At 51.1% G+C, this 15,657-nt stretch overlaps 1 protein-coding gene across 1 annotated transcript in view; it reads left to right on the forward strand.

Moving 5' to 3' along the window:
• Positions 1 to 10,457, forward strand: part of TRIP13 (thyroid hormone receptor interactor 13) — a 147,341-nt gene extending 136,884 nt beyond the window's left edge. Inside the window, exon 14 of the mRNA XM_030190066.1 lies at positions 10,169 to 10,457. Within this exon, the coding sequence (XP_030045926.1) occupies positions 10,169 to 10,264 (96 nt within the window). The 3' untranslated portion in view covers positions 10,265 to 10,457. The remainder of the gene's footprint in view (positions 1 to 10,168) is intronic.
• The last annotated feature ends 5,200 nt before the right edge of the window (positions 10,458 to 15,657 follow it).

Here is a 15,657-nt window from a genome sequence, read left to right on the forward strand (position 1 = left end):
TGAAGTTTGAATATGACCACATTTTCACATTTATATCTTTACATTGTCCGTTTAGTATTTGTGTATATGAGTTTGTTTTTTGCTGAATTCACGGTAAACCTGGAGGACGTAATGGGGCAGTTTGGCAAACTGAAGAGTAGCAAATTACCTGGACCAGATGGTATTCATCCTGGAATACTGATAGAACTGAAAAATAAACTTGCGGAGCTACTGTTAGTGATATGCAATTTATCCTTAAAATCGAGCGTGGCACCGGAAGATTGGAGGGTGGCCAATGTAACACCGATTTTTAAAAAAGGTTCCAGGGGAGATCCGGGAAATTATAGACCGGTGAGTCTGATGTCGGTACCGGGGAAAATGGTAGAGATCATTATCAAAAACCAAATTACAGAGCACATCCGAGGTCATGGATTACTGAGACCAAGTCAGCACGGCTTTAGTGTGGAGAAATCCTGCCTGACCAATTTACTTCAATTCTTTGAAGGCGTAAACAAACATGTGGACAAAGGGGAGCCGGTTGATATTGTGTATCTGGATTTTCAAAAGGCATTTGACAAGGTACCTCATGAAAGGCTACAGAAGAAATTGGAGGGTCATGGGATAGGAGGAAATGTCCTATTGTGGATTAAAAACTGGTTGAAGGGTAGGAAACAGAGAGTGGGGTTAAATGGGCAGTATTCACAATGGAGAAGGGTAGTTAGTGGGGTTCCTTAGGGGTCTGTGCTAGGACTGCTGCTTTTTAATATATTTATAAATGATTTAGAGATGGGAATAACTAGCGAGGTAATTAAATTTGCTGATGACACAAAGTTATTCAAAGTTGTTAACTCGCGGCAGGATTGTGAAAACTTACAGAAGGACCTTACGAGACTGGGAGACTGGGCAGATAAATGGCAGATGACGTTTAACGTGATGCAAGGTGATGCATGTGGGGAAAAAAAGAACCCAAATTATAGCTACGTCATGCAAGGTTCCACGTTAGGAGTTACGGACAAGAAAGGGATCTGGGTGTCGTTGATAATACACTGAAACCTTCTGCTCAGTGTGCTGCTGCGGCTAGGAAAGCGAATAGAATTTTGAGTATTATTAGGAAAGGTATGGAGAACAGATGTGAGGATGTTATAATGCCGTTGTATTGCTCCATGTGACCGTACCTTGAGTATTGTGTTCAATTCTGGTCGCCGCATCTCAAGAAAGATATCGTAGAACTGGAAAAGGTGCAGCGAAGGGCGACAAAAATGATAGCGGGGATGGGACGACTTCCCTATGAAGAAAGACTAAGGAGGCTAGGGCTTTTCAGCTTGGAGAAGAGATGGCTAAGGGGGGAGCCATGATAGAGATATATAAAATAATGAGTGGAGTGGAACAGGTGGATATGAAGCGTCTGTTCACGCTTTCCAAAAATACTGGGACTAGGGGGCATTCGATGAAACTACAGTGTAGAAAATTTAAAACAAATCGGAGAAAATTTTTCTTCACCTAACGCATAATTAAACTCTGGAATTCATTGCCGGAGACCATAGTGAAGGCGGTTAGCTTGGCAGACCGCTACTAAATGGACTTGGGAAAAATCCACAATTTCGGGAATAACTTATATAAAATGTTTGTTCATTTGGGTAGCTTGCCAGGTGCCCTTGACCTGAATTGGCCGCTGTCTGGGACAGGATGCTGCGCTCGATGGACCTTTTGGTCTTTTCCCAGTTTGGCATTACTTATGTACTTGCTAAGAAGACCACAAAGTGTGAGACAGGTTATACTGTGAAATACAAGCTTATAAGTAAGAGGATAGAGTGACATTAATAGACTTTTAAATTTTGTAATTTGTTGGATCAGGAGCCAGTGTAAAGATTTCGGTACTGGCTGAATATGCTCATGTAAATTTGTCCCAGAGACAAAGTTAGACCAAAACATTCCAGATTAATTCATTTGGGAGAGACTCTGGGAGGGGTTATAATTCATAAGTTATGGACACCAGGATTTATGGGACTGTTTAATGGTTTTGGCCATTTGAGTATGTGATTATGTATTGTTTTATATCACATAAAGGAGCATTTTTGAAGGGACGTCCAAGTCAGAACTTTCCAAACGGACATCCATCTCACATGTATTTTCGAACAGGAAATGCATCAAGATTTCCTGATTGAAAATACGTGAGGTGGATGTCCGTGTGCTGGAAGCATACTGTATAAACATTCATTTTACAAACTAGAACATCCAAATTATGAATGGGGAAAACAAGGGACATGGATGTGGGTATGGCAGCATTCTTTGAAAATGACCACACAGACATCCATGCAGAGTAGTTAGTGGTTAGTGCACTGGACTGTTTACCAAGGGACTTGGATTCAAATCCCACTTCAACTCTTATTTTGTAATTGTGAGCCCTCCAGGAACAGTAACATACCTACTGTACCTGAATGTACATCATTTCTACAGACTTTAGGCTCGCAATTGGCTTTATATTTAGGTACAGTAGATATTTTGCTGTTTTCTGGAGCGCTCACAATTACAAATAAATATAGTTGAAATGGGATTTGAACCTGGTTCGTTGGCTTACAGTCCCCTGCACTAATCACTAGGCTACTCCTTAGACTTGCTTCCTGTTTTGTTAAGAATGTCCAGGTTACCTGAATCTGTCACAGAGCCTGGTATCCCCTTTCAGTTTCACTTTGAGGGGAGAGGGAGGGGGACAGCAACCACTGGAAAATTGAGAAGGTGTCATGCCTTAATCCCTCCTGTGGACAGCTGCTCAATGAAGGCACCTTTTTGTGCCTGGCCATGCCTAAATAGGTTTAAATAAGGATATTGTCCTGTTTAGACATGAATGTTTCTTCCCCTTCAGTAATTGCTCTTGGGTGGCCAGATGTCAGGCCCTCATTAATCCCATCCACAACATGCCCCCTTGCTATTTGGGTGTACTACAGAGTTGGATGTCCCTTTTCTGCCTCTGCAAAATTGGTACTTGGATGTTTTAAGCACATAGACATCTATTTTGGCCTTACTTCGAAAATAAGCACCATAGTTTTCTATTGCTGTATTTTTAATGCGATATATTTTGCTGTTGATTGGTTTCATGATACATCACCATGATTTATTGTGCATCATATATTATGATTAATGTCCAGTTAATATTGTTATAATCTATGCAAATATAAATGGGTACTAATTACATATATATGTATAATTTCTTGTCTTCACCTCTAACATTTAATAATATGCTTATTCCTATAGATATACATTATCTGTAATGAAACAGAATCAGGGATTCTAGAGTTGATGTAAACACTGTCTATAATTCTTCTATAAGTCAGTGTACATAATCTATCTTGTTAAACTGTTATTAGTCACTGGTACTTAATTTCCTTTCTTTTTGTTATTTCAAAATTAATAAAAATGATTGAACACACACAAAAAAGAGAGAGATGCTTAGACTATTGCAACTTGCTTCTCACAGGTCTCCCACTTAGCCATGTCTCTCCTCTTCAATCTGTTCAAAATTCTGCTGCATGACTAATATTCTGCCAGTGTCATTATGCTCATATTAGCCCTCTCCTCAAGTCACTTCACTGGCTTCCTATTCGTTTCCGCATACAGTTCAAACTCCTCTTATTGACCTATAAGTGCATTCACTCTGCAGCTCCACTCTCATCTCTCCCTACATTCCTTCCCGGGAACTCTGTTCACTGGGTAAATCTTTCTTGTCTGCACCCTTCTCCTCCACTGCTAACTCCAGACTCCTTTCCTTTTATCTTGCTGCACCATATGCCTGGAATAGACTTCCTGAGCCGGTACATCAAGCTCCATCTCTGTCCATCTTCAAATCTAGGCTAAAAGCCCACCTTTTTGATGCTGCTTTTAACTCCTAACCCTTATTCACTTGTTCAGAACCTTTATTTTATCATCCTCACTTTAATATTCCCTTATCTCTTGTTTGTCCTGTTTGTCTGTCCTAATTAGATTGTAAGCTCTGTCGAGCAGGGACCGTCTCTTCATGTTCAAGTGTACAGCGCTGCGTACGTCTAGTAGCACTTTAGAAATAAGTAGTAGTAATGAATGCAAAATTTGGGATTGCAGTTTTAACAGTCAAAATATATTCATCCTTGAAACATGCAATTTATGAAAATATCTCTAGCTGGATATTTCTTTTTTTGTTAGGTACCTGTTAAAATGCTAACAAATTCTATCTACAATATCAAAATAATCTCTTCCATATCATCAAGCTGATCAATCCATAGACTGGTGGGTTGTGTCCATCTACCAGCAGGTGGAGATAGAGAGCAAACTTTTGCCTCCCTATATGTGGTCATGTGCTGCCGGAAACTCCTCAGCATGTTCTCTATCTCAGCAGGTGGTGGTCACACACAGCAGCAGCTCTGGCTAGGCCTCCAAGCCTAATTTTTAGGTTTTGTTGAGTGCCTGGGGTTGAGGGCTCTTTTGAGCAAGTGCAAACCTGGTGGTGCCAGGTCCCTCCTTTTCTCCCCCCTCCCGCTGGCTCCGTTAAAAAAAAAAAAAAAAAAAAAAAAAATTTTGAACGGCCTTAAAGGCGTTTATTTCGACGTTTATTTAAGCGTCTATTGCAGCTACTCACTGGGACACCAGGTCGTTACAACTCGGAGCGGACAGCAGGTAATTTTACCTTTTTATAGCGGGCGGGGGTTCCCCGATTCTTCTCCTCGTGGCTCATGGCGTCGGAGGGCGAGGGCGCAAAGGGTCGCTCCCCGGGTCGCTCGAGCGCTTCTAGAGGGGATGCGGGGGTCTTCAAGCCGGATTCGCCCTTGGTGGGTGACAGTTTCGCGACCGATGCATGTCCCGGTCCTTCCTCCGGCGTGGCGGTTTTTCCCGCCATAAACGCCCATCCCCCGCTCCTCGCCTCCGCCATCTTGGCCGGCCACGCGGCTCGGACGGCTACTTCTTGGGCCGCCCTTGAGGTTGGAGACATTAATGCCATGAACGCCCTTAATTTGGGCGACGGCACAGAAGCGGCTAAAGTTAAGAGCCGTTCTTCCCGCGCGGCTCCTTCGCGGAGTTTCGCGCCGGACGCCATTTTGGATGCGCAGCATGTCTCTCCCCCGCTATTGCGAGCGCCGGTTGAGAGCGCGCCTAGGCCTGTTGCCCAGGCTGCGGAGGTGCACAGTCTGGGGGGTTTCTCCCCCGAGTTTGTTTTGCTGCTGCATCGGGCCTTCCTCATGCACAACGCTGCCCCCGCTCCCTCCTCTGGTAAAGAGGTTGAGGTTCCCAGAGGTAAACGCCCTCGGGTTGATTCCCAGGCCTTGGAGGAATTTGTCTCCTCCGATGTAGATGAGGGCAGCGTATCTGAGTTCTCCCAACGGTCCTTTGGGGATTCCTTGTAGGAGACGGATTCCCGCTCGGATGGCACGGATGACCCCTCTGCAGCGCGGATCTTTTGCTCAGAGGATTTGCCCAACCTGTTAGTGCAGGCCATGAGCATTTTGAAAATTTCCTCTCCAGAGGACGTCTCTCCCTCAGCCCCTGTTGGCTCCGCCATTATGCTGGGGACGAAGCGCCCGCCTAGAACCTTCCACGTGCATGATGCCATGCACACCTTAATTTCGGCTCAATGGGATGTCCCAGAAGCGAGCCTTAAAGTGGCTAGGGCTATGTCCCGCCTCTATCCTTTGGCTGTGAGTGAACGTGAGGCCTATCTGTGGCCTACCGTGGATTCTTTAATCACTGCGGTGACTAAGAAAACGGCATTGCCGGTGGAAGGTGGCACAGCCCTAAAGGACGCCCAAGACAGGAGATTGGAGGCGGCCTTAAGGTCGTCCTTTGAGGCGGCTGCTTTAAGTTTGCAGGCCTCAGTTTGCGGCTCCTATGTGGCCAGGGCGTGCCTGACGATTGTGCAGCGGGCTTCCCCCTCGGATCCTTCCTTGAGGGCTGATTGGCCGGCCCTGGAATCGGGCTTGGCTTATTTGGCAGACTTACTGTATGATGTCTTGAGAGCCTCAGCTAAAGGTATGGCTCAGACAGTCTCTGCGCGGCGGTGGCTTTGGCTGAAACATTGGTCTGCTGACCACGCCTCTAAATCCCGCCTGGCTAGATTGCCTTTTAAAGGCAAGCTGCTCTTTGGGGTCGAGCTGGACAAAATCGTGACCGATCTCGGCACGTCTAAGGGCAAGAAGTTACCAGAGGTCAGGGCTCGGGCTAGTGCTCGTCCCGGTACCTCCAGAGGACGGTTTCAGGAAGCCCGTCGGTACCGCCCGGGCAGGTCGGGTTCTTCTGCCCCCTCTTCCTTTAAGAGGAATTTCTCCCCCAAGCAGCATTCCTTTCGCAGAGACCGCCGTCCCGGAAGTGCGCCCTCCGGTCCTCCCCCAGGGTCTCGTACCCAATGACGGGGTATTGGTCCACGCCCCAGTGCAGATTGGAGGACGGCTGTCCTCGTTTCTGGGCTAGTGGACCACAATAACTTCAGACGCTTGGGTGCTGGAAGTCATCAGAGACGGCTACAAGCTAGAGTTCTGCCGACCCTTAAGAGACGGGTTTGTACTCTCTCCCTGCAAGTCTCCGGTCAAAGCTGTGGCAGTGCAGCAGACTTTGGACCGCCTGGGTGCGGTCGTTCCGGTGCCAGAAAGTCAGCTTGGCAAGGGGCGTTACTCCATTTACTTTGTGGTACCAAAGAAAGGCGGTTCTGTCCGGCCTATCCTCGACCTCAAAGGGGTCAATCGGGCATTGAAAGTGCGGCACTTTCGCATGGAGACTCTCCGCTCTGTTATAGCGGCAGTGAAGGCAGGGGAGTACCTGGCATCCTTGGACATCAAGGAAGCGTACCTGCATATTCCCATCTGGCCTCCTCATCAACGCTTTCTGCGTTTTGCAGTCCTGGGACGACACTTACAGTTCAGAGCCCTCCCTTTCGGGTTGGCTACTGCTCCGCGGACCTTTTCCAAAGTAATGGTGGTCATAGCGGCCTTCCTGCGAAAGGAAGGAGTACAAGTCCATCCTTATCTGGACGACTGGTTGATCCGAGCCCCCTCTTATGCAGAGTGCGGCAAAGCTGTGGACCGGGTAGTTGCTCTTTTGAGCTCCCTGGGATGGATCATCAACTGGGAGAAGAGCCAGCTGCGCCCGACTCAGTCCCTGGAGTATCTGGGAGTTCGATTCGACACCCAAGTGGGCAGAGTGTTCCTGCCAGACAATCGGATTGTCAAGCTTCAGGCTCAGGTGGACCAGTTCCTGGTAGCCTCTCCTCTTCGGGCTTGGGACTATGTGCAGCTGTTGGGCTCTATGACGGCCACGATGGAAGTAGTGCCCTGGGCCAGGGCTCATATGAGACCACTACAACACTCTCTGCTGCAGCGCTGGACTCCGATGTCGGAGGATTATGCGGTGCGTCTTCCCTTGGATCCAGCAGTGCGCAAGGCGCTGAGCTGGTGGATGCAGACAGACAAGTTGTCTGCGGGAATGCCTCTGGTGACCCCAGAGTGGATTGTCGTCACGACGGACGCCTCGTTGTCGGGCTGGGGAGCCCACTGCTTGGGAAGGACAGCGCAGGGGCTCTGGTCTCCTGCAGAGGCGAAGTGGTCTATCAACCTCCTGGAACTCAGAGCCATTCGGTTGGCGCTTTTGGAGTTCATCCCGGTACTGGTGCTGAAGCCTGTACGGGTACTGTCGGACAATGCCACGGCTGTGGCCTATGTCAACCGCCAGGGAGGTACCAAGAGCGCCCCTCTAGCCAAGGAGGCTATGAGTCTATGCCAGTGGGCGGAAGCGAACCTGGAACAGCTGTCAGCGTCCCACATTGCCGGAGTCATGAATGTCAAGGCGGACTTTCTCAGTCGCCATACCTTGGAGCCCGGAGAGTGGCAGCTATCTGCTCAGGCGTTCTTGGGCATCACGAAGCGCTGGGGCCAGCCGAGCCTAGATCTGATGGCGTCATCGGCCAATTGCCAAGTGCCGCGCTTCTTCAGCAGAGGACGGGACCCTCGATCCCTGGGAGTAGATGCTCTTCTCCAACAATGGCCGACACAAGAGCTTCTCTATGTGTTCCCGCCCTGGCCCATGTTGGGCAGGGTGCTAGACCGGGTGGCAAAGCATCCCGGCAGGATAATCCTGGTGGGTCCGGATTGGCCCAGACGTCCCTGGTATGCGGACTTGATCAGGCTCTCAGTCGACGATCCTCTGCGGCTGCCAGTGGAGCAGGGCCTGTTACATCAGGGTCCCGTGGTGATGGAGGATCCCTCCCCCTTTGGTCTTACGGCCTGGCTATTGAGCGGCAGCGTCTGAGGAAGAAGGGCTTCTCAGACAAGGTCATCGCCACTATGCTGAGAGCGAGGAAACGCTCTACTTCTACTGCTTACGCCAGGGTTTGGCGTATCTTTGCAGCGTGGTGTGAAGCAGGCTCTCTTTCTCCTTTCACTGCTCCAATTTCTTCAGTGTTGGCGTTCCTGCAAGAAGGTTTGGACAAAGGCCTGTCGCTCAGTTCCCTTAAGGTCCAGGTAGCGGCTCTGGCTTGCTTCAGGGGCCGCCTGAAGGGTGCTTCCCTGGCTTCGCAGCCAGATGTGGTGCGCTTTCTCAAGGGAGTTAATCACCTGCGCCCTCCTCTGCACTCAGTGGTGCCTGCGTGGAATCTCAACCTGGTGCTAAGAGCATTGCAGAAACCGCCGTTTGAACCCTTGTCGAGGGCATCTCTGAAAGACCTGACGTTGAAAGCAGTCTTTTTGGTGGCTATCACTTCAGCCAGAAGAGTTTCCGAGCTCCAGGCGCTCTCATGTCGAGAGCCTTTTCTGCAGTTCACTGAGGCAGGAGTGACTATTCGCACAGTGCCTTCCTTTCTGCCCAAGATTGTTTCTCGCTTCCATGTGAATCAGCAGCTCTGTCTCCCTTCCTTTCGTAGGGAGGACTACCCAGAGGAGTACTCTGCTCTTAAATATCTGGATGTGAGACGAGTCATCATCAGATACTTGGAAGTGACCAATGATTTCCGAAAATCGGATCATCTGTTTGTCCTGTTTGCAGGTCCTCGTAGGGGTCTGCAGGCTGCTAAGCCTACAGTGGCAAGATGGGTCAAGGAAGCCATTGCAGCGGCTTATGTGGCCGCGGGGAAGGTGCCGCCTATCCAGCTGAAGGCTCACTCCACAAGAGCTCAGGCGGCCTCGATGGCAGAGGCCGGTTCCATCTCCTTGGAAGAGATATGCAAGGCGGCAACTTGGGCTTCGGCCCATACATTCTCCAAGCATTACCGCTTGACTGTGGCTGCTCGGGCGGAGGCCCGGTTTGGAGCTTCAGTGTTGCGGTCAGGGATTTCTATGTCCCGCCCTGGGTGAGTACTGCTTCGGTACATCCCACCAGTCTATGGATTGATCAGCTTGATGATATGGAAGGTAAAATTATGTATAATCATACCTGATAATTTTCTTTCCATTAATCATAGCTGATCAATCCATAGCCCCTCCCAGATATCTGTATTGTTTTATTCTGGTTGCATTTCAGGTTCAAGTTTAGTCTTCAGTTACTTCAGAAAGACTTCGTGTTCAAGTTTTTTCACTTGGATTCTTCAAGAGTTAAGACGAGTTTGTGTTACAGTGAGCTGCTGCATTCCTCTCCCCTCCGTTTTACGGGGCTGGATTGAGACTTAAAATTCTGCCGGCACTCCCTCCCGCTTCGTGCGGCTGTAGGGCAGTTTTGTACCCCTCCCGCTTCGGCGGTGTTAGGGTCAGTCAGCTCCTCCCGCGGTTGCGGTTGCAGGATAAGCCAGATCCCCCCGCATCGGCGGGTGTGGTGTCCCTCCCCCGCTCCGCGGGGATGAGCTGGACGGATTCCCCTCCCCCACTTGTGTGGGGATGAGCTGGGTTAATTCCCCTCCCCCGTTTCGGCGGTGGTGAGCTGGGCAGAGTGTCCCTTCGTGGGTGTAATTCTCTAAGTGCTGAGTCCTGCGGATGGAGCTTTGATATCGACATACTGAGGAGTTTCCGGCAGCACATGACCACATATAGGGAGGCAAAAGTTTGCTCTCTATCTCCACCTGCTGGTAGATGGACACAACCCACCAGTCTATGGATTGATCAGCTATGATTAATGGAAAGAAAATTATCAGGTATGATTATACATAATTTTACCTTCTCCTCTGCAGTTGCTTTTGGAGTTATTCCTTCTGTTTTCCATCAACATAGATGTGGCACTAATGATAAAAATATTTTCTGTTTGTTTTCAGTCTCCTACAGTTACCATCGAGATGTTCCTTCAGGCTCTGTCACTCGTAGTAGACAAGCAGTTTGAAGAAAGAAGAAAACTTTCGGATTATATATGACCGTGTTAGAATATTCTAATTGTACTTTGCTATGTTTATATTATCATTTTTGAACAACAAATCTTGTGTTTAATCAGAACATGAAATTTGATTAATTTGCAATAGCCCAAATCCATTTCATTTGCCAGGCTTTTCCTTACACAGAGATAATCTTCTTTTGAATTGGAGGAGTAATAGAGGGGTGAGGATGATACCAAAACTCATAGAGGCTTTCTCCCGACCCCCATTTTCTTTCTTTGCATGCTACTTGACCTGCGCATCGCCGAGGCTAAGTGGCTTGCTTCTATTTCTTCTCACTGCAGGTTTTGCTTTGGTTTTTTACTTCGTTTCTATTTTGGATGCCTCCTCTTTTGTACCTTTTTATATCCCTGCCTGCCTTCTATTTTTTACTGCTGCTCGTCTATCAACACCCCCCCCCCCCCCCCCCCCCCCCACACCTTCTGTCCTGGCTATGAACTAGAGAGTTGCATGGGGACAGAAATCCAACCCTTCCATATCATCATGCTGATCAATCCATAGACTGGTGGGTTGTGTCCATCTACCAGCAGGTGGAGATAGAGAGCAAAGCTTTTGCCTCCCTATATGTGGTCATGTGCTGCCGGAAACTCCTCAGTATGTTCTCTATCTCAGCAGGTGGTGGTCACACACAGCAGCAGCTCTGGCTAGGTCTCCAAGCCTAATCTTTAGGTTTTGTTGAGTACCTGGGGTTGAGGGCTCTTCTTGAGCAAGTGCAAACCTGGTGGCGCCAGGTCCCTCCTTTTCTCCCCCCTCCCGCTGGCTCCGTTTAAAAAAAAAAAAAAAATTTGGGACGTCCTTAAGGGCGTTTATTTCGACGTTTATTTAAACGTTTATTGCAGCTACTCACTGGGACACCAGGTCGTTACAGCTCGGAGCGAGAAGCAGGTAATTTTTACCTTTTTATAGCGGGCAGGGGGTTCCCCGATCGATCTCCACGTGGCCTATGGCGTCGGAGGGCGAGGGCGCGAAGAATCGCTCCCCGGACCGCGTGTGCGCTTCTAGCGGGGATGTGGGGGTCTTAAAATCTGATTCGCCCTTGTTGGGTGTCAGTTTGGAGGCCGGTCAGTGTCCCGGGTCTTCCTCCGGTGCGGCGGTTTTTCCCGCCATAAACGCCCATCCCCCACTGCTCGCCTCCGCCATCTTGGCCGGCCACTCTGCTCGGACGGCTTCTTCTTGGGCCGCCCTTGAGCTGGGAGACGTTCATGCCATGGCCGCCCTTGATTTGGGCGACGGCAAAAAAGCGGCTACAATTAAGCGCCGTTCTTCCCGCGCGGCTCCTTCGCGGAGTGTCGCGCCAGATGCCATCTTGGATGCGCAGCATGTTTCTCCCCCGCTCTTGCGAGCGCCGGTTGAGGGTGCGTCTAGGGCTGTGGCCCAGGCTGCTGAAGTGCACAGTCTGGGGGGTTTCTCCCCCGAGTTTATTTTGCTGCTGCATCAGGCCTTCCTTATGCAAAATGCTGCCCCTTCTCCCTTGTCCGGTAAAGGGGTTGAGGCCCCCGGAAGTAAACGCCCTCGGGTGGATTCCCAGGCCTTAGAGGACTCTGTTTCCTCTGATGTAGATGAGGGCAGCGTATCTGAGTTCTCCCAACGGTCCTTTGGGGATTCCTTGTAGGAGACGGATTCCCGCTCGGATGGCACGGATGACCCCTCTGCAGCGCGGATCTTTCGCTCAGAGGATTTGCCCAACCTGTTAGTGCAGGCCATGAGCATTTTGAAAATTTCCTCTCCAGAGGACGTCTCTCCCTCAGCCCCTGTTGGCTCCGCCATTATGCTGGGGACGAAGCGCCCGCCTAGAACCTTCCACGTGCATGATGCCATGCACACCTTAATTTCGGCTCATGGGATGTCCCGGAAGCGAGCCTCAAAGTGGCTAGGGCTATGTCCCGCCTCTATCCTTTGCCTGAAAGTGAACGGGAGGCCTTTCTTTGGCCTACCGTGGATTCTTTAATCACTGCGGTGACTAAGAAAACGGCGTTGCCGGTGGAAGGTGGCACGGCCCTAAAGGACGCCCAAGACAGAAGATTGGAGACGGCCTTAAGGTCGTCCTTCGAGGCGGCTGCCTTAAGTTTGCAGGCCTCAGTTTGCGGCTCCTATGTGGCCAGGGCGTGCCTGACGATTGTGCAGCGGGCTTCCCCCTCGGATCCTTCCTTGAGGGCTGATTGGCCGGCCCTGGAATCGGGCTTGGCTTATTTGGCAGACTTACTGTATGATGTCTTGAGAGCCTCGGCTAAAGGTATGGCTCAGACAGTCTCTGCGCGGCGATGGCTTTGGCTGAAACATTGGTCTGCTGACCACGCCTCTAAGTCCCGCCTGGCTAAGTTGCCTTTTAAAGGCAGGCTGCTCTTTGGGGTCGAGCTGGACAAAATTGTGACCGATCTCGGCACGTCTAAGGGCAAGAGGTTACCAGAGGTCAGGGCTCGGGCCAGGGCTCGCCCCGATAACTCCAGAGGACGGTTTCAGGAAGCCCGTCGGTACCTCCCGGGCAAGTCGGGCTCCTCTGCCCCCTCTTTCTTCAAGAGGAACTTCTCCCCCAAGCAGCATTCCTTTCGCAGAGACCGCCGTCCCGGAAGTGCGCCCTCCGGTCCTCCCCCAGGGTCTCGTACCCAATGACGGGGTCCTGGTCCATGGCCCAGTGCAGATTGGAGGACGCCTGTCCTCGTTTCTGGGCGAGTGGACCAGGGTAACTTCAGACGCTTGGGTGCTGGAAGTCATCAGAGACGGCTACAAGCTAGAGTTCTGCCGACCCTTAAGAGACGGGTTTGTACTCTCTCCCTGCAAGTCTCCGGTCAAAGCTGTGGCAGTGCTGCAGACCTTGGACAATCTGATCCGCCTGGGTGCGGTTGTTCCAGTGCCAGAAAATCAGCTTGGCAAGGGACGTTACTCCATTTACTTTGTGGTACCAAAGAAAGGAGGTTCTGTACGGCCTATCCTCGACCTCAAAGGGGTCAATCGGGCCTTGAAAGTTCGGCACTTTCGCATGGAGACTCTCCGCTCTGTTATAGCGGCAGTGAAGGCAGGGGAGTTCCTGGCATCCTTGGACATCAAGGAAGCGTTCTTGCATATTCCCATCTGGCCTCCTCATCAACGCTTTCTGCGTTTTGCAGTCCTGGGCCGACACTTCCAGTTCAGAGCCCTCCCGTTCGGGTTGGCTACTGCTCCGCGGACCTTCTCCAAAGTAATGGTGGTCATCGCGGCCTTCCTGCGAAAGGAAGGAGTACAAGTCCATCCTTATCTGGACGACTGGTTGATCCGAGCCCCCTCTTATGCAGAGTGCGGCAAAGCTGTGGACCGGGTGATTGCTCTTTTGAGCTCCCTGGGGTGGATCATCAACTGTGAGAAAAGCCAGCTGCGCCCGACTCAGTCCCTGGAGTATCTGGGAGTTCGATTCGACACCCAAGTGGGCAGAGTGTTCCTGCCGGACAATCGGATTGTCAAACTTCAGGCTCAGGTGGACCAGTTCCTAGTAGCCTCTCCTCTTCGGGCTTGGGACTATGTGCAGCTGTTGGGCTCTATGACGGCCACGATGGAAGTAGTGCCCTGGGCCAGGGCTCATATGAGACCACTACAACACTCTCTGCTGCAGCGCTGGACTCCGGTGTCGGAGGATTATGCTGTGCGCCTTCCCTTGGACCCAGCAGTGCGCAAGGCGCTGAGCTGGTGGCTGAAAGACAGGTTGTCTGCAGGGATGCCTCTGGTGACCCCGGAGTGGATTGTCGTCACGACGGACGCCTCTTTGACGGGCTGGGGAGCCCACTGCTTGGGAAGGACAGCGCAGGGGCTCTGGTCTCCTGCAGAGGCAAAGTGGTCTATCAACCTCCTGGAACTCAGAGCCATTCGGTTGGCGCTTTTGGAGTTCCTCCCGGTACTGGCGTTGAAGCCAGTATGGGTCCTGTCGGACAATGCCACGGCTGTGGCCTATGTCAACCGCCAGGGAGGTACCAAGAGCGCCCCTCTAGCCAAGGAAGCCATGAATCTATGCCAGTGGGCGGAAGCGAACCTGGAACAGCTGTCAGCGGCCCACATTGCCGGAGTCATGAATGTCAAGGCGGACTTTCTCAGTCGCCATACCTTGGAGCCCGGAGAGTGGCAGCTATCTGCTCAGGCGTTCTTGGACATCACGAAGCGCTGGGGCCAGCCGAGCCTAGATCTGATGGCGTCATCGGCCAATTGCCAAGTGCCGCGCTTTTTCAGCAGAGGACGGGACCCTCGATCTCTGGGAGTAGATGCTCTTCTCCAACAGTGGCCGACACAGGAGCTTCTCTATGGGTTCCCGCCCTGGCCCATGTTGGGCAGGGTACTAGATCGGGTGGCAAAGCATCCGGGCCAAATAATCCTGGTGGGTCCGGACTGGCCCAGACGTCCCTGGTATGCGGACTTGATAAGGCTATCAGTGGACGATCCTCTGCGGCTGCCAGTGGAGCAGGGCCTGTTGCATCAGGGTCCCGTGGTGATGGAGGATCCCTCCCCCTTTGGTCTTACGGCCTGGCTATTAAGAGGCAGCGTCTGAGGAAGAAGGGCTTCTCAGACAAGGTTATCGCCACTATGCTGAGAGCGAGGAAGCGCTCTACTTCTACTGCTTACACCAGGGTTTGGCGTACCTTTGCAGCGTGGTGTGAAGCAGGCTCACTTTCTCCTTTCACTGCTCCAATTTCTTCAGTGCTGGCGTTCCTGCAAGAAGGTCTGGAGAAAGGCCTGTCGCTCAGTTCCCTTAAAGTCCAGGTAGCAGCTCTGGCTTGCTTCAGGGGCCGCCTGAAGGGTGCTTCCCTGGCTTCGCAGCCAGATGTGGTACGTTTTCTCAAGGGAGTTAATCACCTGCGCCCTCCTCTGCACTCAGTGGTGCCTGCGTGGAATCTCAACCTGGTGCTAAGAGCCTTGCAGAAGCCACCTTTTGAACCCTTGTCGAGGGTATCTCTGAAAGACCTGACGTTGAAAGCAGTCTTTTTGGTGGCTATCACTTCAGCCAGAAGAGTTTCCGAGCTTCAGGCACTCTCATGTCGAGAGCCTTTTCTGCAGTTCACTGAGGCAGGAGTGACTATTCGCACAGTGCCTTCCTTCCTGCCCAAGATTGTTTCTCGCTTCCATGTGAATCAGCAGCTCTGTCTCCCTTCCTTTCGTAGGGAGGACTACCCAGAGGAATACTCTGCTCTCAAATATCTGGATGTGAGACGAGTCATCATCAGATACTTGGAAGTGACCAATGATTTCCGGAAATCGGATCATCTGTTTGTCCTGTTTGCGGGTCCTCATAAGGGTCTGCAGGCTGCTAAGCCTACAGTGGCAAGATGGGTCAAGGAAGCCATTGCAGCGGCTTATGTGGCCGCGGGGAAGGTGCCGCCTATTCAGCTGAAGGCTCACTCCACTAGAGCTCAGGCGGC

The sequence above is a fragment of the Microcaecilia unicolor genome, chromosome 1, assembly GCF_901765095.1.
Source record: "Microcaecilia unicolor chromosome 1, aMicUni1.1, whole genome shotgun sequence".
Classification (NCBI taxonomy): domain Eukaryota; kingdom Metazoa; phylum Chordata; class Amphibia; order Gymnophiona; family Siphonopidae; genus Microcaecilia; species Microcaecilia unicolor.